General features: G+C 33.1%; 2 protein-coding genes across 7 annotated transcripts; one reads left to right on the top strand and one right to left on the bottom strand.

Moving 5' to 3' along the window:
* Window positions 1-1,193: 1,193 nt before the first annotated feature.
* Window positions 1,194-5,860, bottom strand: LOC100784059 (plant UBX domain-containing protein 8). The gene is made up of 11 exons (XM_003525676.5): window positions 5,436-5,860; window positions 4,490-4,560; window positions 3,777-4,362; window positions 3,611-3,694; window positions 3,328-3,440; window positions 2,965-3,181; window positions 2,647-2,847; window positions 2,430-2,561; window positions 1,648-1,791; window positions 1,515-1,571; window positions 1,194-1,405 (listed from the first exon to the last, which is right to left on the bottom strand). Exons 1-11 carry the CDS (start codon window positions 5,517-5,519, stop codon window positions 1,298-1,300), a joined length of 1,797 nt encoding a protein of 598 aa, XP_003525724.1. The 5' UTR covers window positions 5,520-5,860; the 3' UTR covers window positions 1,194-1,297.
* A 5,242-nt stretch (window positions 5,861-11,102) lies between these two features.
* Window positions 11,103-17,189, top strand: LOC100794102 (phosphatidylinositol glycan anchor biosynthesis class U protein). 6 transcript variants are annotated; one of them, XM_006579540.4, is made up of 14 exons: window positions 11,326-11,372; window positions 11,479-11,539; window positions 11,642-11,674; window positions 11,773-11,833; window positions 11,986-12,090; window positions 12,802-12,936; window positions 13,788-13,864; window positions 13,982-14,244; window positions 15,088-15,144; window positions 15,250-15,418; window positions 15,881-15,938; window positions 16,011-16,096; window positions 16,181-16,237; window positions 16,789-17,189. In XM_006579540.4, exons 5-14 carry the CDS (start codon window positions 12,000-12,002, stop codon window positions 16,882-16,884), a joined length of 1,089 nt encoding a protein of 362 aa, XP_006579603.1. In that variant the 5' UTR covers window positions 11,326-11,372; window positions 11,479-11,539; window positions 11,642-11,674; window positions 11,773-11,833; window positions 11,986-11,999; the 3' UTR covers window positions 16,885-17,189. The 6 variants fall into 6 exon arrangements, with proteins under 6 accessions (XP_006579601.1, XP_025984430.1, XP_025984429.1 ...); XM_014775475.3 differs by having other exon boundaries at window positions 11,966-12,090; XM_006579538.4 differs by lacking the exon at window positions 11,773-11,833 and having other exon boundaries at window positions 11,103-11,372; window positions 11,966-12,090.
* Window positions 17,190-20,697: the final 3,508 nt, after the last annotated feature.

Below are 20,697 nucleotides of genomic sequence, written 5' to 3'. Positions count from 1 at the left end.
GAAAAAATACCCAAGTTTTATGTCTATTCTTTGTATCCAGTCTCTAACGAAATAATTATTTTATTTTTGGTTTTTAGCACTTTTTTTTGTCAATAATAATTAGCGAAATTTGTATTTATTTCCTGATAAAAAAATCATGTTATAAATTTTTTTTTCAAAGAAACTAATAACAAACAATTTTATCAAAAAACAAACACAAAATCACTAATTTATCAAGGACTAAAAAAAACATCAAGGACCAAAAATAAAAATTTTGTTTTATCAAGGATCAAATATAAAATTCAAATAATTATTAGAAATCACAGACATATTTTAACCTAAATATAATATCACATTTGAATTTCCTGATGGTTCATGTCGCTCATATATGTTGTACTTGTACATGGGATTTGGTACCCCATACCTTGCTTTATAAATTTCCTTTCTCTTTGCTCATAAAAAAAAAATAAAAATTGATATGAAAGGAAACTTTCAAATCCAGTAACTAACCATGGGAGCCAAGAGAAGAACTGGGCTATTGACGGAAACATCCTAGAGGATCCTAAACCGCCCAGAGATTGTGCATGCATAGAAGCACTGTAGACTTGATTATGCAATAATAACATTAGTTGTTGATATCGTTGAACTATTAATAGAGCAGGCTTGTTAGGATAAAAAACTTGATTAACATGAGCAGGGTCTTGTCTTTTGTATGGCACCAATAAGCCTAAATAGACACACAAGGGACTTTCTCTTTGAATTTTTAGGCTTCTAATCAATTTCTTGGCACTATTTTGAGTTGCAGAATTGCGTCTCACATGGTGTAGTAAGTAATCCATCTTATTGTACAAGTAAACCTTTTCTTTTCTTAATAATTACGTCTCAAAATTGGAAACTGAGTCTCAGATGCTTCATTTAATTGTGGTACAAGTAAGCTAAACCTTTTTTCTACCAAAAACAGATTAATAAAACACAAATACCCTTTAAATTGGAGTTGCTCTTTGCAAAAGGAAGGGAGGGGGGCAAATAAGGGAAAATGGTAGTTGCAATTTCATTAATCAATAATCATGAATTATTTCAATCCTACCGCAAAATATACAAAACATTCGCCATAACGATTTAGTCATCACAAGTAAAGCTCTGACGGTACTGTATGTTGATCTTATAGATCTGTAAATTTATAAATTGCATCACCCAAACAGTAGAAACCCAGATTAAAACTAAAATGCCACATCCGTCTGTGTATTGTGATTCATATTTTAATTTTAATAAACTAAAAACTTCAATAGCTTGTTTTGTAGCAAACTGCATCAAGGCATCAGATTAACTCTAAAAACAAAGCTTCTTGCTTGTTGGTTAGGCCAAGTTCATCCAATGTCGCAGCACTTTCTCCATCACTAAAAGCACGCCTAGGATATGGTCTCACCTATCCCACGAATAAAAATATACGGTACAAATTAATCATTTCCCTGAATAATTAGAATCAATAATTAAGAACAGGCATAACAAGACTTAAAGGCAATGGGATCTCTCACCAGTCTGTAATTGCCTGGTTTCACCACCCTACCAATATCTATGTAGTCAAAAAGAGACTGAAAATTTGCAGAAGCATTAGCATAAGTATGCACCAAAAGAAAAGGGGGGAAAGCATACTTAACAGGCCATTACCTGTAGCCTATCAGATCTTAGGAATCGACGTCCACGACGATTGCCATCTGGCATTTTTACCATCAAGTTCACGGCATTATCATCATCTGAGGATGGTTCTGGTGGTAGTGAGACTTCTTTGGCTGCTAATTTTGTTTCCAATTCCTGACACAATTAATGCAAAATGCAAGAGTAAGCAACTTGGAAACAGGAGTTTGCTTTCTTTCCCTAGGGAATTATGAATTCAGAGCTAGTATTTGCACAAGGCAACCCAGGATAGAAATCAAGAATAGAATACAATTTTTTTCATGGACCAAGTGTGGGGCAGTTCTTAATGCTGTCATTGCCTATCAAAATTCCACTTTTAATACCTGAAAACTTTCAACTTTCCAAAACTGGGTAAAGTGTCTATAATTTCAACTGACATTCTCTCTTCAAATTCAATGGAAATAATCAGGTGATCAGTTCTTTAGATGACACAATATTGAAAACTAATGCCTTATAAAGGGATAGGTGTCAACGACTTAGTGTGTGTTTGGATATCAATTAGGTTGAACCAAATCCACGGTCAACGTCAATCCAACACGCACCTTGCTTCTCAATTTGTGCATTGGAAAGTGTAAAACTTCTGTTCAACGTGGATCTAATGGACTTCCAAACACAGTTAATAAAGGAAATCAATTGCAACACTAGCAATTTAGCTATAAAGACATTTCTAGAGTGCGAAGACTAGTAATAGACTCCAATCAGCACCAAGGTGGAAGGGATTTATGCAAGGGGTGCAATCAGTTACAACGCACTACCTGCTCTTCCTGTAATTTCCTGCGAGATTCTTCTGCTATCCGTCTTTCCTCTTCACGAGCAGCCTCAGCTTCCTCCATGGCCTTCAATTCTTTTTCTCTGTCTGCTTGTAACGATGCAAGATATTCATCATCCTGCATAAATAAACAGAGACAGCAATAGCTACAATTAGACCATTTACGATCTACAACTCTGATGTATTTACAAAATAAGTCACACCTGTTGTTCCCTTATCAAGCGTTGAGCAGCCAGTGATGGTGAAGGAGGGCGATATTGGGGCCGGGGATTGAAACCCCTATTTTGCATAAACTCATGCGGTGCATAACCATAGCGATACCCAGTCCCTTCTGGAATTCCACCAAACATTGCAGCTTCTAGCATTACTGCTTCATCATGCTCCTCTGAAGAAATGCCACCCCACTGCAATTTTATTTTAGTAAAGATTGGGAATTGGGAGGCAGGGAAAATTTGAGATGGCATGGCAAGTAATAACAGAGTTTTAATCCTTTTTGAAAAGGATAAAGTGAAGGCCTATACCTCATCTGGGAAGGAATTTCCATTATGATGAGGATTACTAGTATCCTGTGTTGCAGTCACTGTTGCTGTGCTTGGTAGTGTGCTAGCCTCAGCAAGTTCAACATCTTTGTCCAATCCTGCGGATCCTGAAGACGTATGTCTAGATCTATTCCTAACCAGTGGCTGCTCCTCTACATCTTCAGCTTCATCATGAAATGACAAGCTTCCTGCCTGCAATCTAGAATAACCATAATTTCCCTTTCAGATTTAACAATCCAAGAGAAAATACCTTGAAGGAAAATGCTGAATTCAGAGTAGTCAATGCAGCAGAGTACAACAGATACATACAGATGCACAAGTAGCAAAAAGAAAGAGATAATGTACCTTCCATTTGATGTCATTTCCCCTAGTCCAGCCTCTGATGACTTAGATGGCCCTGCTGTTGGCGATCCAGAATCTCCCCCCTGTACTTGCAATGCTTTTTCTTGCTCAGCTGTCTGGACTCATTTCATGTTAGAAGCAATCCAGGTTTGAAATTTACAATATAAAAAAAAGAAAAGTCAAAGTCAAAGCTCTGGTCTATCGGTCAATCCTGGTGATAACACACTGGTGAATTTCCTCAAGATGATTATGTAAAGGAATAAGAAAATACAAATTAGAGGGATACCTTCAGGGACAATGAAACTGCATGGGCAAGCTCAGGATCCTCCAAATAAGATTGTCTTGGCTGTGATCCTGATTCACTTAAGTCCTGCACCAAGTGGAAAAATAAATACTAATACAAGCATTATGTGTAAAGAAGCATAGGAAAATCCATCAAGAAATACTCATACAATTTGTCTGCCAAGTTTGTGATTTCTATAATTTTCCTCAGCCTCCCGTTTAGAAGCCTCAATGGCTGCACGAATCATTTCTTCTTCTATGTCATTGCTATAATCTGGCAAATTCTCAGATTCAGGAGCACTAGGTCTAGCACTGCTATTGAGTGAAGTGTCAGCCAAGATCTTGTGTGTTTGCTCATCTTGATGTGCAATCTGGGCAGGTGGAATATTTTCGTCATCTTCATCATCAATTATGACAGTCCCATGGATATCTGGACCATGGGCATCAACATTTCCAGTGACATCTTCAATGGATGGAACATGACCAGCTTGAGGAGTGGATTGACTACCATCCTTAACCTCTATAGGAATCTCCCTTACCTCTCTTGGATGTGTAACAAATGGTGCCTCGACTGTTGAATCGAAACGAGTACCAAATATACCTCTCCCAATTGTTGGATCAAGAAGAGAAAACGGATTGACATTTGCTGCAGAAGCTGGAAGTAGTGGTGGAATTCTTCTGGGAATTTCTGCATCATGTTCGTCATCTATATCCATGAAATCATCTTGAGGAAATACAGCAGAGCTGTTGTGAGAACTGGCCATGGAAGAATAACAAAAAATATCAAACACTTAAAAATACAGATTTAGCATGCAAACATTAATAACACTACGAGTTGCATTTCCCAATGATCACTTGCTTACAAATGGAAAAGAAAGTATACCCGGTCGTTAGATTTCTGTCTCCTTCAGTAAAATGTGCATTGACTGCTTCATTGAGATTACCACCATGCTCCTGACATGAAACAATATTTACAAATGAAGAGGAGATATATAACTGAAAATGTATCAAGTCTTAATTGCATAAGCTAAACATAACTTGTTCTGTACAAATAAACCAGTTACCAGATACCAGTTTAAAGGATAACAATCAGAAAATCTTTGTAGACCAAGTAATGGATCACTTATAAAAAGAATCTTATTGCAATAAGCAATAAGATTCCAAGAGCTCATGTGTAAGCATCTGATCAATTATCATCCGAGAGGTCAGACAAACGGCTAAACTAGAGACCCATATCAGCTTGGTCATAATATATGCCACAAAACTTTCAAAGCATATTAAAGTTAGGTGGCCCTCATTGCTCATCTACAAGAACTAGCATTTAACATATTGCCTTAAGGCTGATGCCTGTCTGCAATCCCATTTTTAACCCCATATCATGTTTTTTTTTTAAAAAAAAGAAAAAGAAGAAGAAGAAGAAGAAAATTGCAGTGGTAAGATCAAGCTCTTCACCTTATCAGCACTCAAATTGTACCGCTAGTAAAACCAACATTGTAGAACTAACTACAAACCGCCCAAAAAGTATTGGACAATCTATCCATATATGTGAAAAAGAATAAAAATCAATTAACTACGACTGCAAATTTCACCAAGAGAAAGAACATGGGTACGCAAATCGATCATCTTTTGCAAAATTTACAACAAAAGCAATAAACACTAATAAATAATTAAAAAATAACTGAAGCCATTGAACAAGGCATAAAACCCTAACTTTGATCGATTAACTGTATTCAAAATTCAAATTCCATTACTTTATTTTTTCTTTCGATCCCAATTAAAACCTATAAGCACTCTTATAACTAGGGGAAAAAAAAGGAAAAGAAAACTACCTCAAGTTTTTGTAGCGCTACTGCTTCTGGCAAACCAGTGATGCTGACGAACGTCTCAACTGCCTCCTGATTAGGCCTCGCCATTGAAATCGAAATTGTATGGAACAGAAACGCAACTGGAAAATTCACAACTTTTTTTTTCTCTGTTTTGTTTAACAAAACAAAAAAAAAAAGGATTCGGTTGTTGTGTTGTGGGTGTTTAGAGAGAGAGAGAGAGAGAGAGAAAAAGAGGTGGGTGGGCCTTTAGAGGGATAGTTTCTTCTGGACTGGGTAATAGTATAATAGGGTGAGAAAGTGTTTGGAACTCCCTAATAATATGATATGATATAGATATACACTATTTTCCAATGTTATGTTATGGTTTTTGTATTCAACTCTACTTGGTGAACAAGTATGCTCCCAAAATGCTTCCAAGTATCCAACTTACTTTGCAATTACGTTTCAATAAAATAAAAGAGAGAGAGAGAGAGAGAGAGAGGCTTTGAACAGTAAATGAATAAGAATTTAAGTGGGATATGATGAAAATATTAAGATTTTCTTTTTATCTAGTTGTGAATTATAAAATAATTAAAATTATTGACTTTATAATAATCATTTAAAAATCATATTTAAGATAATTTCTAATTAGTTGGCAGCATAAAAAATTATATTAATAATGTATTTAAAATTAAATTCCATTTATATTGTCATAGAAAATATTATATTCGAAAAAGATCAAAATCTATCTTTAATATTTTTTATGTTTCAAAGGAATTCATACCTTTGTTAAGAAATATTAGTAAAAAAAAATGTAAAAGGAGTATTAGAAAAAATTTCAAAACTTATTATTTTTAATAAAATCAAAAGTTATTATTTTCATGGATGAATTGATATTGGATTACCCACAAAATATGTAATTTTTTACTTTAAAAAAACTTGGAAAAAATGCATTTGATTTAAAAAATTAATATATGATCATAAGTTAATAAAAAGTAATATGTTATCATGAGGTGGGGTTGGGAGATTTTTAAAAAATAAAAATTAAATTAAATTAAATTTATTACTATAACTGTAATAAGTTATTGTTGCATTTAAGATGTTTAATGTTGGCATTAATCGATGTCTAAGATGAGTTGTTGATGGTGTTTTCTCCTCCTAAGATGAGTTTTCATCTTTTTACAGTAAAACACTATCAATTTACTTCAGGCCGAGATATATTCTCTTCCTAGATGGTGTATCAAAGTTTTCTTGTGCTGATATTAGTTGTGTTTGACTTTGGTCAATGTATTAATTAGTGATTTTTACCTTGAAACTTCTTTGGCCTAAGGTGGTCTTATTTTGGTAGTTAAATAATTAGTCCTAACTCTATGTGCTTCTAAAGTAAAACATGTTAAGAGTATTATTTCGGTGTCGAAGTGTATATCATATTGAAGGTAAGAGATACCTATTACAGTCACACCTCTTTATTTGCATAAGTGAGGGTGTATTTGTCACGGAGACATACACCATTCTTTGATTGAGAAATGTATGGCAACATATAGGAGGTTGTGTTGAAATCATGTTAATCAAATTTCTATTTAAGATGTCCTTTTTGTTCATGATTTGAAGTGGAAATGTTGGACTTACCTTTATAAAGATGTCTATATATAGATTTTCTTAATCTATTCCTACATTATTATTTTTCTTCTCATTTTTTCTTTCAAACTTCATTTGAGTCTCCTTTCCTTTATTATTTCCGGTTGTCAAGTCAACAAATATGTTGATAAGGGAACAATATGTAATAAACATCTACTTGATATTGTTGGGATAATTGATATTTATAAGATACTTGAGATTAATATATTGTCTAATATAAGACATTATAGGAGTTCATCATATTGAATTGGTATGATGAATTGATAATTCAAATTAAATCAATTAAATTGATTAAGATTGATAAATTAATTAATTTATTTTACGCTAAATTTGAATCAAACTAGTTATAATCGAATTAAGTATCAATTTTTTTTTCTGACATGAATAACTTGATTATCTAACAAACTATTATTTTTCACTTTTGATTTTTATATTTTATATATTAGTACTGGATTTTTTTTCTAATTTTATCTTCTTTTTCTAGCTGGATAAATAGCCCCCGGTAAAAAAAAAAACCTAACCCAAATATTTTTTAAAACTTTAGATTAGTACATTTTTTAACTTAAACTTTTCTTTTTAATTCTATCTCATTTTCTTTTTTCTTTTTATCCATTTTTAAATTCTTGTGATCTTATCTAGTATTTCTAAGTGTTTTAATTTGGTCATATTTATTATGTATTTTTTTGTGATATTTTTAGTTAAAAATTAATGAGAAATATAAAGTGATAATTACAGGAAAATTAGATATTATATATAATAAATATTTAGCCATTAAAAACAATAAATAGTTTTATATTTCATTAATATAAGATAGACAAAAGTTAAAGATGAAAACTTGAACAAGTATAATTTTTTTTTATCACAACCATATTATCTAAATCAAATGAATTCGATCTTAATCATAATTTAGTTTGGATTGACAATTTTTTTTTCGAAATTCAAACCAAACCAATTAAATATGATTAGTTAAGTTATTTTAAAGTTAAACGTTACTACTTTATTTACTTTGGTTAAAAAATCAATGATATCAAAACCCTCAAAAGTTCACACAAAAAGAAAAATCAAACCCTCAAAAATTTTAGGAGTAACATAGAAATTATACTTTATTAGTTTACTTCATATTAAGATGTATTGTCCTATTAAACAGTATAGTAAAGTTACTATACTCTAAATTTTAAAACATATGTCCAATTCACTTTAAAAAAAAGGTCGCCATGAGCCTAATTTGCACACGGTTTAGATTAACCAACACCTTTGAGTTTTTTTTAGAGAAAGAAAGTTATATCATTTCATTACTGGGCAAGTCAAAAATACATGAGGGAACATGGTCAAACACTTGGATGTTAGCATAACTTTTTGCTTCCCTAACTAACTTATGATTCACAAGATTTGCTTGCCTCCTTGAGAAACTCACCCTAGAGTTTGGAGAGAAAAAAAGTTTGGTTCTACACTTATTGGGTATAACATTGAAGTCAGAAGAACTAGGCTTGGGATTGGAAAGGTGATCCACAATGTACTTACAATCAGTTTCGAATATAACATTTTGCAGCCCAAAATCGAGTGTCCAGGATATTGCTCAAAATAGGGTTAATGTTTCTACATCTGGTGGTCTAACTAAGTCATTGGAAAGAGTGGATTTTGCTACTATGAAGCTGCCAAGACTGTTGCGGGTGCATATACCGGCAGAGAAATAGTTGTTGTTGGTGAAGAAAGCTGCATCAACATTGCATTTGACGAACCCGAGAAGAGGTGGATGTCACACATAAGGAACATTTGTGTTAATATTCATATTTGGAATTATGGAATTTTAAGATATATTCCATTCATGAAGAAAATGGTTAGCCCGAAACATGTGCATATTCACATGTTGTTGCATATTTGGCCAAATTTTATCATTACATTTGTTCCAAATACACCATAGAGTTGTGATAAAAATAGGATGAATCCCTACTTGACATTGTTCAAGGATTGAGAAAATAAGATCATTTATGTCATCCATGTGAGATAACTTTGACTCTTTCAAACACCTTTGAGTTGAGATGGCCTAATTTTGATTAGTTGGTCATAAAAAATAGGTTAAATTATTGTTTAAGTCCTCTAATTTATTTTCAATGTTCAATTATGTCCTCTAATTATTAAATGGTTCAATTGAATCCTTCTAATTATTTAAAATGGATCAATTAGTTTTTTTCTTCAGTCAATTAGGATTTAAAAGTTAACAGGACAATCTGATGTGGCAACTGATGTGTCGTTTTTTTAATAGGTAGATCCTGATGCACAAAACGATATTGTTTCAATGAGGCACAAAATAATGTCGTTTTAGCTCTTAGACCCATAGTGTGAATCTGTTATAGTTATTTTGAAATTTTACTCATTTTTGTGGTGAAAAATTCGATGGAGGGAGATGAAATTCTCTGAGAAAAGAAGAAGATCGTGTTGCTAAGAAGAAGATCAGGGGGCTGTTTGGCTAGGATTTGTTGACACAATTGGGAGAAAAAAGAAAAAGACCATGTAATGAAGAAGAAGACGAAGATCGTGGGTTGTTTTGGCTGAACAAAATTGATTTGGTTGAGTGAAATGTTTTTAATATGAAAATTTTCAAATTTTTCTGCATAATGTGCTAAGTTAAAACAATTACGATCATTGAGAACTACTCTATTTTTTGCATATAAGTCTTAATATCATGCACAATAAGATAATATGACTTGATATAAATATTTTGTCGTGCACGATAGAATCCCACTTTGCCATCAGACATGGTATGCATGAATGAATATTTTTGTTACAAAATTTTTGCCTTTCTTTCTGTGTGTGTCTATATATGTTACAATGATATTTGAGGGAAACATGATTACCTACATATTTTGATATAAATTTAATTTGTAGTTAAGATCATGGGAATTCACATTCATGAGTATGTTGAACACGTATATATTTGAATTCATCAATGACAAATTTTATTAAGGTTAGACACTTCGATTGAATGCAACTATTTTTGTGTGACTTAATATCATGCACAATAGGATAATATTACTTGATATAAATATTTTGTCGTGAATGATAGAATCGCAACATTATCATAGTTACAAAGAGGGACAAATCTTTGACTCATTGTTATTACTAGACCTTGAATGTTGGTTTGAACTATGACTCGTGGAAGAATGTCATTAGTGGACGAACCAACCCGACGAGAGGAATTTGTGGAATCAATTTTATAGAAATGAAACCCTTAAGTGCTCACAATTTGTGGAAAAGACATTTTCTTCTCCAATATACATAAAATTCACATTGTTAATGTCAATACACTTTACCAACATCAACGACCACATATATGACATTAAAGTGTGTGACCTACTAATGACATTAATACTTAATTGACAGAAATGTTCCAATTGAATCATTTTAAATAATTAAATGACTCAATTGAATCACTTAATAATTAAATGACTAAATTGAATATTAAAAATAAATTAGAGGACCTAAACAATAATTTAACCTAAAAAATAAAATAAAAATTTATATATTTATAAAGATTATTGAAATAATTTTTCCACGAGTCATGCAACCTTAATATATCATTTAATATTTAATGTTATGTAAGGAATAAAATAACCAAATTGACATAAAAAAAATGAAATAACATAATTGAATAAAGCAAATGAGCCTCGAAAGATCATAAGTAAATAATAAAATTCGTTCTTGAAAATATATGATATGATAATAAATGAATCTCTCAAAGATAAATAATATAAATTTAGTCTTTCAATATGTAAAAAGTGTAATAAATTAATTCTATTGTTAAATTTATAAAACCATTTTTTATTAAATTATAATATGTAAGGATTAATTTAATAAAAAAAATTATTTTTCGAAAATCAATTTAAAAAAATTATAAAATTTAAAGATTAAATTATTATTAAATTATCATCAGAATTAATTTATTATATTTTTTATACTCAGAGATTAAATTTAATTTAATTTTTATTTTTTTTAACTAATTTATCATCCTCTCTCACACTCAGGAATGAATTAGGTTATTTAACCTTAAAAAAAAAAAAAAGAAGAACCAGAACGACAGTAGTAGAAGTCGTTTCGTATGGTAGTCTTCCCTCCTCTTCTGAAAAACACAGAGGCAGAGGCAAGCGAAGCGGTTCCGATCTGAAGACGAAGACGATGAAGAAGAAGAAGGTGCAATGGTTCTGGACTTGCGTTCTTGGTTCCATTGTTTTGAGGCTCATTCTACTCTACTTTCCCAAAAACCTCAACCTCTCTTCTCGCCCCGAAGTCTCCACCCCCCTCACCAGCCTCCGTCACCCTATGCCGGTTTTTCACTTCACTTCACTTTTTTTCTCAGATTTGTTCATTAATCGATTACTAGTATTATTTTGTGTTATGTAATAGAATCTCAGGCTCTTGTTCGTGTTGCCAGGATCAATGTACCATGGTTCCCCTTTGTTATTGACACTTCTCGGTCCGCTCACAGTTAAAAGGTAACTGCTGTCAATTGTATCAGCTTTTGTTTCGTTGCTTAATTTCAATGAGTTTGAAATTCCTATGGTATAATGACTTTGAATACTTTGTTGATGCTACAGAATTGAAGGACAACCTGATCATCTTTTATGCAGGTAACTTTCTTCGCCGTTTACATATAATTAGTATCTATTCATTTGTTTATTTCCATAGCTTATGAATCATAATTGCTGTGATCTCCCTTGCTCAATAGTAATATCCGTCGTTGTTGACGAGAAAACATGCGTGTAGTAGCACCAACAAAAAAAGAAATGGTAAGATCTTTACATGTAACGCCGATTGCCATTGTATCTTGTATATGTAGTTCCTCACCCTTGTTTTCCTCCTGGTGTATATTGCTTACTAGGTAGTTAAACAGTAATTAATCATCTCATTTCCGGATATAGTTTGGTTTTTGTGATTGCAGATGTGGTCAGTGCAATGCTTATTTGTGCTGCTGGTGAAAAACTCAAGGTGGCATGCAGTTCAAGCTTGCAATCCCTTGGCCTTCATAATTTGTCAGAGAATTCAGGTTGTTAGCATGTGCTACAAGTGTGACCCTTCTGTTTAAATTTCAGATGATTATGGTAGGGTGTGCTTCTCCAATTTTTATTTGTTATTTTAAAGTGATAATAAAATTAGTGTATAAGTTTGAACTTTGAAGACCCTTTGCAAGATATATTGTAACTTCCAAGAGAGGTTTTTTTTTTAATATATATAATTTCGTGCATGCTGTATTATTAGATAATCATAGCATGGTACTTGCATGAAGATTACTGACTAGTATTAACAATTAGATATGGAAGTAGGAGTGCCCCTTTTTGACTCTTGGCTTTGCTTTTCTTCCCTTTTTCAGGATAGTGTATTAGAAGTGGAAGAAAAGGATAGGAAATGAATCTCATTATTGATCATTATTTAGGGTTTCAACATCAGAGTCTGAATATATTTATTTATTGAAAAAGGATTAATCTGTAGTTCTATCTACAGAGTTGAAACTTATGGATAAAATTACATGTCTGTGTGGTATCTGTGAACAAATGGATGATGAAGGCTGTGTCAGTCTCATGTTTGGATGATAAAAAGCATGATACTTTTATATCTAGCACTCTTTCCAGAAAAAGAAAATGTGTTTGATTGAATTGCTGAGAAGGAAACAGGATATTTGCAATTATTGTCCCTTCAGGATGAGGATCTTTTTTGAAATTTGTTTTCATCCCTTTTGATAGTATCTTCATTTTTCCAGAGCGTCTCCCTTCAGGAGATTTTGCTGCTCTTGTATACTTATGGAATCCTTTCACAATAGTGGCATGCGTTGGTCTATCCACATCTGCAATTGAGAACTTGATGGTTGTGTTATCACTCTATGGAGCATGTTCACGTAAGCAGCTAATAACCTTTGGTTTTTAATTTCTGAATTTTAGATATTTCACTGATTCTGCTGACTCACTCCTATCAAGTTTCATTGATATTTGTTGATTGTTTTCTGGTTAAGATTTATTTTCTCTCTAATATTGAAAAAAATGAAAATGGCTTGGTGTTGTGTGCTGAAAAGAACAGTCAGTTTTTCTTTCTTCTGGAAGTTCTGATGAGAAGTGACAGTGGGAATCTCACTTTTTAGCTGAAGGATTGCTTTTATACAAATAGACTTTGATAAACAATTTTTCTGATGGTTTTTATTTCTACTCTTTTTCTGTGTACCTGGGAACATTTCTTGGTCTTAGGCTGTGTTGAATAGAAAGAAATTTGTTTTGTTTTTCAGTTTAGTGATGAAAAACCAATAATGCATGAGAAATGTACTAAAGACTGAACATCCTAGGCAAATTTAAGGAGCAAGTCCCCCCACCAATCATTGTTTCTTGTGTGTTTTCTATCAAACTTGATGTCTGATATTCCTTTTGCCATTATGTTAGCTGACTTTCAGACTATGTTTCAGAAGAATTCCTCTGCTTTATGTGCTTGAGCCTCGTGTCTGATATCAAATTTGATGTTCAATATCCATCATGTTTAACTTTTTTTTTCATGTTTTCTATATCATGCGTGTTAATTTGTAGTCATTGCCATTGAATTTACAAGTCTTCATCCATCTGTTTTCCTATTGCTATACTTAGCAGCAAGCATATTAGATTTTGGAAATGCTAGTGAGAACTCGTGAAGAAATTGCGTAATTAAGTGATTAAGACAACAACAGCTCAATATATCTAATGTTGAAACTGTACTGATGTACAACAGGACTAGCTCCGCTGGCAGCTTTTGGGTGGGTCATGGCTACACACTTGTCTCTGTACCCTGCAATCCTTATTATCCCAGTATGGTGTTGCTCAAACCCATTGTATAGCATTTTCAACATAATCTGCAAAACTTTGTGCTCGTCTTTAATTTACATTTTATCTACCAGTAAATACATATATTATCCTCTTTTCCAGGTGATATTGCTATTGGGATATGGTCCTGATGCTCCTCCTAGGAAATTATTCTGTCAAAGGAAAAATCTTGAAGTTGGCAACTCTACCCCAAGTGATAGTTGTTCAGAAGAGGAAGCAAAGAATCAGCTAAAGGTGGCAAATGTATTCTCATGGAGGCCAGTGGTGTTTTTTTTGTTCTGGACTTTGCTGTGGTCATCCTACGTCTTGGTCCTTTGTGGCATATGTGTCCAACAGTATGGTGGTCTACATGAGTTGTTCAAAAGGTTTTGTTTAAATACTATTACTAATATTCATTTCTGACAACAATTTTGCAAGCACTGAAACATATCTGCATATTTGTTTATATATTGTGTCCAGAGGTTTCTTTATGGTCATTTTGAAAGCTTGTGATTATGGTAGCTGCAAAATTGTGCTTTGTTGTTAGCGAGTCAAGTGAAGAGTAAAGACTGGGGAAGCTTTTTCAAGAGTCAATAAAGATCTATGGAATATCATGTGAAAATAGTTGTACACCATTATGATTACTCCAAAGCAATTACAAAAGTACTGGGTTGTTGTAACTCCTGTTCATTTTGGACTATAGAGTCATTTAGGAGTTTTATAAAAACATTTGCTACCTTGTGGACTCTTAAGATTTGGAAAATTTCAGGGACATTACTGTTATCTGTTCATATAATGCCGGTAGTTAGTTACTGTTAGTGTGAAATTTTGAAGTAAAAACCAATATGCAGTTTGGGAAGTCAAATCATTCATTTCCCAGTTTACTGCTACGGTGTATATTATGCATGATATTTTCTTCTATTATCCAAAATGTATTATGCATGTTTTTCAACATCAGTGTTGTACACTTGTATCTATTGATTCTGGATGTATTTAGTGTGATGATAATTAATGCATTTACCATGTGTTGAAGGAGGTAGGTTTTACTGTACTTGCCCTGTTGAAGAACATTGATTGTGATTATGAAAATTGTATTATTTTTCTTTTATTCTCTTTTCGTTAATATTATTATCAAGAACTGTTGAATGTCAACTGTCACAATCTCTTCCTTCATGGGAATGGTTAGTTTTTGAACATCTTTTAACTAAACTTCCAGGTTGTTTGTGCAGAACCTATGGCTTTATTCTTACCACACAAGATCTGTCTCCAAACATTGGTGTTTTGTGGTATGTTCTATAGTAAGGGAAACTGCCACTTTTTGTGTACACTTGAATGTTTTATTCCTCTCATGACTTTGGCACTTATTTCGTTCTTATGCTATTTGCATGCAGGTACTTCTTTGCAGAAGTTTTTGATTTTTTCAGAAATTTCTTCCTGATAGTATTTCATGGGAATATTCTATTGATGATAGCACCATTAGCCTTACGGCTTAATCACCGGCCGTGCTTTCTAGCTTTTGTATATATTGTGATATCTTCTATGTTGAAGTCTTATCCTTCAGTAAGTTGTTTACTTTTTCATTAGTTTCTATTTTTATTTTTTTTTACCTAGACTCAAATTAGCTCTTAGAATTTAATCATGATGATCTCACTGAATGTTACTGAAAATATTTTTAAAATTTAGAATGGTAGAGATGTTGTTAGCCTGTTAAATGTTCAATGCATGACATTGAATGATTATAATCCAAAATAGAAATTATGAAAATAGTATGTTACCCACTTTGCACATTCACATATACACACTTAGAAGGGAAAAACCTATCAATTTAGTTGTAAATATGGAGTTGCAAATTTGAGAATATAAAAAGTCCATCAATGATGTGTGAATTTGCATCATATAGGTACCTGATTGATCCATCTATGTATCTATATACATAAAAAGTCCATCAGTTTTGTGTTTATTTTGTGTGAATTTGCATCATGTTGCAATCTGATTGATCCCTGTAACTATTTTTTTAACTAGGTTGGTGATTCAGCTCTGTATTTGGGTTTACTTGGGTTATTTGCATATGAACTCAAAGGTTACTTCTCTTTCTTATTGACCTTTTATATTGAGCATAATGTCTTGAATAATCAACTTCCTTGATTTTCAGATATGCAGTTTTCATTCTTCCTGTTTTCTGGCTATGTTGGGGTTTCACTTCTTAGCCCTGTGATGCACAATCTATGGATATGGAGGGTATGGAATTTTGTGGTGTTCTACCCTTTCAAATAGATTATTATGTTGTTATCCTCAGTTCCTCACCTGTAATAAAATGGGCAGGGTACTGGAAATGCAAATTTTTACTTTGCGACTGCAATTGCTTATGCGTGCTTGCAGGTGCATTATCTCTACTCACTGATATTTCCTTCTTTCCTCCTTGTGTTAATCATTGTTGCTTTATCTTTTATCATCACAAGTCTTTCTAGCCGATCAATAGAAGTTATTTGTATTTTCTTGTTTATGCGTTATATTGTGAGCCACCAAAGACTGATGCAACCTCATGAACACTGGTCCTAGCATATATCGGGGACACAATCAAGGGCCCCGTGGTGGGGAACTTGGGGGGGGGGGGGGGGGGCAGAGGAAGGGAGTTGTAAGTATTGACAAACCCTTTTCACTTTCCATACATCTAAACTAACTCAACTACACCACTGGCACCTCAAGAATCTTGTTTTGTTCTATTAACAATCTCCCTGATTTGACACAGCTAAGATATCAAGTACCGCAACTCATCTCACTCTAGTGGAGTAATTCATTGCCATTGAAAATGCATTTATCTTAAAACTTGAGTCAATTGGTTTGAAGTTGACAAGTTGTATCAAAATTAAATGATTCATAATGTTGTCATCCTGTAAACTTATGTATGCTTCTTACTTCTCATATGGCAGATCATTCTGGTGGTTGAGAGTGTTAGTGCCATGCTCAATCATGACAGAAAGCTTACAAAGCTATATACTGCAAAGCTTCAACACATCAAATCTTGAGTACTTGAAAGTATGCTTTTATGTGTCCATGGTATCCCTGAGCTTCATGTGGACATCTTGGTTCCACGATCCATTGTTGTGCTGCCTTTCAATTCCTTTATCAAATATGTGCATTTCTTTGGATGCAAGCATTTTTCACCGTGATTGTAAATGGACACAAGGCTCTGCAATCTTGATGCTGAATGCCCCACTTACAGTATTTTATAAAGGATGAGCAATCATGATATTTTACTGTGGTTCTTAGATCTCTTTTGTCCTTGATGCACCTTTTAAGAAGTTTCAATGACTTCATTCTTCAAATTCTAGTTGAATGCGGCTCATTCTTCATCTATTTTATACTGCACTTGTTGTCTTGTTGGTCGAAATATCTGTAGCGTGCCTATCGGAATGAACCATACTTAATGACACCAAAAACTCGAGCATATCTTACATTATTGATGTACCTCTTTCTGTATTTATGCGCATGCTCAATCATGGTTTTGGATTACTGTAGTGTGATATTAAGCAAGGTTTTTTGAGTAATCAACTTGGGTTTACGTTGACCCGCTAACACTAACACCGCTTTATTGTTGCATCACTTTCCTTTGAATCCATTTTTATTGCTGACCAATGCTTGATTCTGACGTTCCTTTAGTTGTGGTCCTCACTCCTTCACCTACTTTAGTCTCTTCACTGATCAGCTTGTGCAGTGCATTTCACGTGTTACTTTGTCTATGAACATTCTTACAAGTTCACTAGTAGTTGTGATAAAGCAATTGGGCTTGTCGTATGCAAGAACAAACACCCGTAAAACGCGCCTTCTCCCTACTACATGTAAGGCTTTCACATGCACAATTGAGAGAGGTGTTGGACAGCATAGGTCAACGACGTTTCAGTCCTATTTACCTTTTGGACCCGTAACAAACAAGTGAAAAAAACAAGAACTTGGGTGTGAAGCCAAAAAATGTGCATTCCATATTGGTATAAATGGAATTTAAATAACACGATATGCCTCCAAATGTGATGCAATGTTTGCCAGACAAAAAACCAGGGTGATGTGATTAGAAAGAGGATAACTCCATGTGTAACACGTTACAAATAAATGACAAAATCAGGCGTGGATAAACTATAAAGTAACTTTACCTGGTTAGTGATTTTGCCGTTGGCAAGTAAGTGATTGAACAGAAAAATATGAACAATTATTTTTCCAGTAAAATTTTATAATTTAGTATCTAAACGTTACTTATTTAAAGAATTAAAACTCTTCGGCACTTCTTTTTTTTTCATTATGTTAAAGACAAAAGGTAGATTTTTTACGTTTTCATTTTGAAACAAACGAAAGAATTCTGAGTGGTTTGGGAAAATTATCGGATAAAAACCCGTAAAAAATAAGAAGTGGTTATTGTACAGGTTCAGGATGAGTTGGGAATCTTTCATTTAACTAGCCGTGTTGGTGCAGCTTTTACAATTATGTTGCAGTTCACTTAATCGCGGATGTGTATTAATAAGTTATTAGTTTGAGTGGTACTAGATTTGATCCTGATTTTAAATTCAAATCTTGTGAAGAAAAAAAAAACTTAGTTGAATGGAGAAATTTTACTAAAGGTGATTAAGATAAAGATTAATTATTTGTAAAATTAGTGAATATTTTGTAATAATGTCATGATAATTAAAGTTTTTTTTTTACATCTGTATCAATTATGATATCACATAATTAAGATCATTTTTTATTTTCATTGTGTTATGATAAAAATAGCTGATTTAATCTGATTTGGGCTTGTCAGAATTTTTTTAGCTCTAAATATATAACCAGAGAAAACTGGAAATTTCCCGACTGTCAACCACAACTCGGGCAATGAGTATAATAATATATTAGCTATAATATGCACGACAGAACTAAAACATTTCGTTAATAGAAATTTGATACGCTTGTTTAGAAGAGTTCCTACATAAACAAATTAGTAGTGTAATGTTCAAAAAATGTGCTCAAATTGAAAACAGCTCAACTACAACACCCAATAATGAAGGAGAACTATAATCTCTCTATCTTAGTTGGTATTATTGAAGAGCTGACAATTATGAGTCTCTTTCTCTTATTCTAGATTTTATATAAGGATTAATGATTATCAATTTCTTTTTAATTAGTTGAATTCAATAATAAACATTGATTTCTTATAACTTATTTTATATCTGTGTATGATTTCCTCAAAAAGGATATGACTATTTCCACCTTTGATGAGGTGATTTGAAATAATAAAAATAAAAGTAATTTTCACTTTGAGTCATTATCTAATATAATTTGGTTTAGTTTCAATTTTATGGTTTTATTTTGTTAATACTTTTTTCCTTCAAAAAACAAATCTTAATATTTGTTGTGTATAAGACATATAAGTTATTTTTGCTTGTGATTTAATTGATTTTGACTAAGTTTGGTTAGCGTTGACCATTGTTTAAGGTGAGCTTGTGGTGGAACTTTCTTTTGATGTAACTAAGATGTAGTAGAAATGGGGAAGATGGGTGTGAGAGTGAAAGCTCTACTAGGACTTCTAGGAGGCTTTTTAAGAAGATGATCTTCTTAAAAGCACTAGAAAAGTCAAACATAAATCTAATGATGATGAAGGAGGAGTTTATGAGAAGAGTGAGGAGGCTGAAGGTTATGTTAAGGAGATGGATCAACCGTACAAGAACAAGCTTTTGTCGCATAAAGGGGCTATTCCTTTCTCCCCTTTTGATGGAAGACGTTTAGGTACTCCTAATAAGGATATCCCTCCTCCTCCCATTTCTAAAGATGATACAAAACAGTTCTAGGAGGTGCCTCTGACGAAGAATTTTCAGATTAGTGCAAGCCTTGGAAAGGGTTTCTCATGGTGACTATGTTAGGGAAGCAAGTAGGATATATGATGTTGAAGCCAAACTAAATAATATCTGGGCTCGTAAAGGTTCCATCAAGATTATAGATGTTTCAAAAAATTACTTCTGGGTGCTATTTACATTAGATGAGGACTATAATTATGCCTTGATGAAGGGTCCTTGGATCATTTTCAATCACTATATTCTTGTCCAAAGATAGCAATCGTTCTTCTTGGAAAACCCTAATATTGGTAGGAGGTTACCAGTTTGGATTCGAATTCTTGATTTACCCATTGAGTTGCTTAATGATCAGTTTTAATGGAGGCTTGGAACCACACTGGGTGAGATGTTAAAGATTGATAGGGTGACGACTATCCAAGTCAGAGGCTAGTTTGCTAGTATATGTGTGGAATTGGATTTGCATAAACCCTTTTAACCCAATATTATTGTGTGGGGATACCTTCTAAGCCTGCAATACGAAGGATTACACTCCATTTGTTTTTGTTGCGGGAAGTATGGTCATAAGGACGAAGCTTGTCTAGAGAAGAAGGTGGTCCTAGAGGGAAGGTGAGTGGTGATGGTAGGGTTAAGGCTGGCATAGTTCCTCCAGTTAGGGCAGAGTCGCAAGTGCAAGGCGTGAAGGATATAACATTAAATGAGGAAGGAGTAATTGATTCTAATTGTTAATTCATTGGCAAGTGTACCAAATTATCACAAGTAGTAAAGTTAAAATAAAAGTCCGAGTGCCGAGTCTACAGGAACTCTGTTTGTACTTAGATTGGTGTAAACCAAATTTTTAAACAATAGACGAAGTAGAAGAAATAAGAAATTGTAAGTGAAATAAAGAGAAAAATAGAAGATAAGAAAAATAAATAACTTTTGAATGCGAAAGATGAATTCAAAATGCAAATATGTTAGAGCCTAGTATACCAAATTACTTGATATGTAATGTTAATCTTTTTCTATCTAATATTATCCCAGTTT

Source organism: Glycine max, chromosome 5 (assembly GCF_000004515.6).
Source record: "Glycine max cultivar Williams 82 chromosome 5, Glycine_max_v4.0, whole genome shotgun sequence".
Taxonomy (NCBI): domain Eukaryota; kingdom Viridiplantae; phylum Streptophyta; class Magnoliopsida; order Fabales; family Fabaceae; genus Glycine; species Glycine max.
This window is presented reverse-complemented; position numbering and strand designations above follow the sequence as displayed.

Bases quoted from the DNA above. Each gene is read 5' to 3' on its own strand.
- LOC100784059 (XM_003525676.5), bottom strand. From the start codon at position 5,519: ATGGCGAGGCCTAATCAGGAGGCAGTTGAGACGTTCGTCAGCATCACT. The intron at 3,182-3,327 runs GTACATTATCTC...TGGTTATTCTAG, and splicing joins GAAATGACATCAAATGGAAG to ATTGCAGGCAGGAAGCTTGT. The intron at 1,406-1,514 runs GTGAGAGATCCC...TTCGTGGGATAG, and splicing joins AACCAGGCAATTACAGACTG to GTGAGACCATATCCTAGGCG.
- LOC100794102 (XM_006579538.4), top strand. From the start codon at position 11,243: ATGGTTCTGGACTTGCGTTCTTGGTTCCATTGTTTTGAGGCTCATTCT. The intron at 12,937-13,787 runs GTAAGCAGCTAA...GATGTACAACAG, and splicing joins ACTCTATGGAGCATGTTCAC to GACTAGCTCCGCTGGCAGCT. The intron at 15,939-16,010 runs GTTACTTCTCTT...CTTGATTTTCAG, and splicing joins ATTTGCATATGAACTCAAAG to ATATGCAGTTTTCATTCTTC.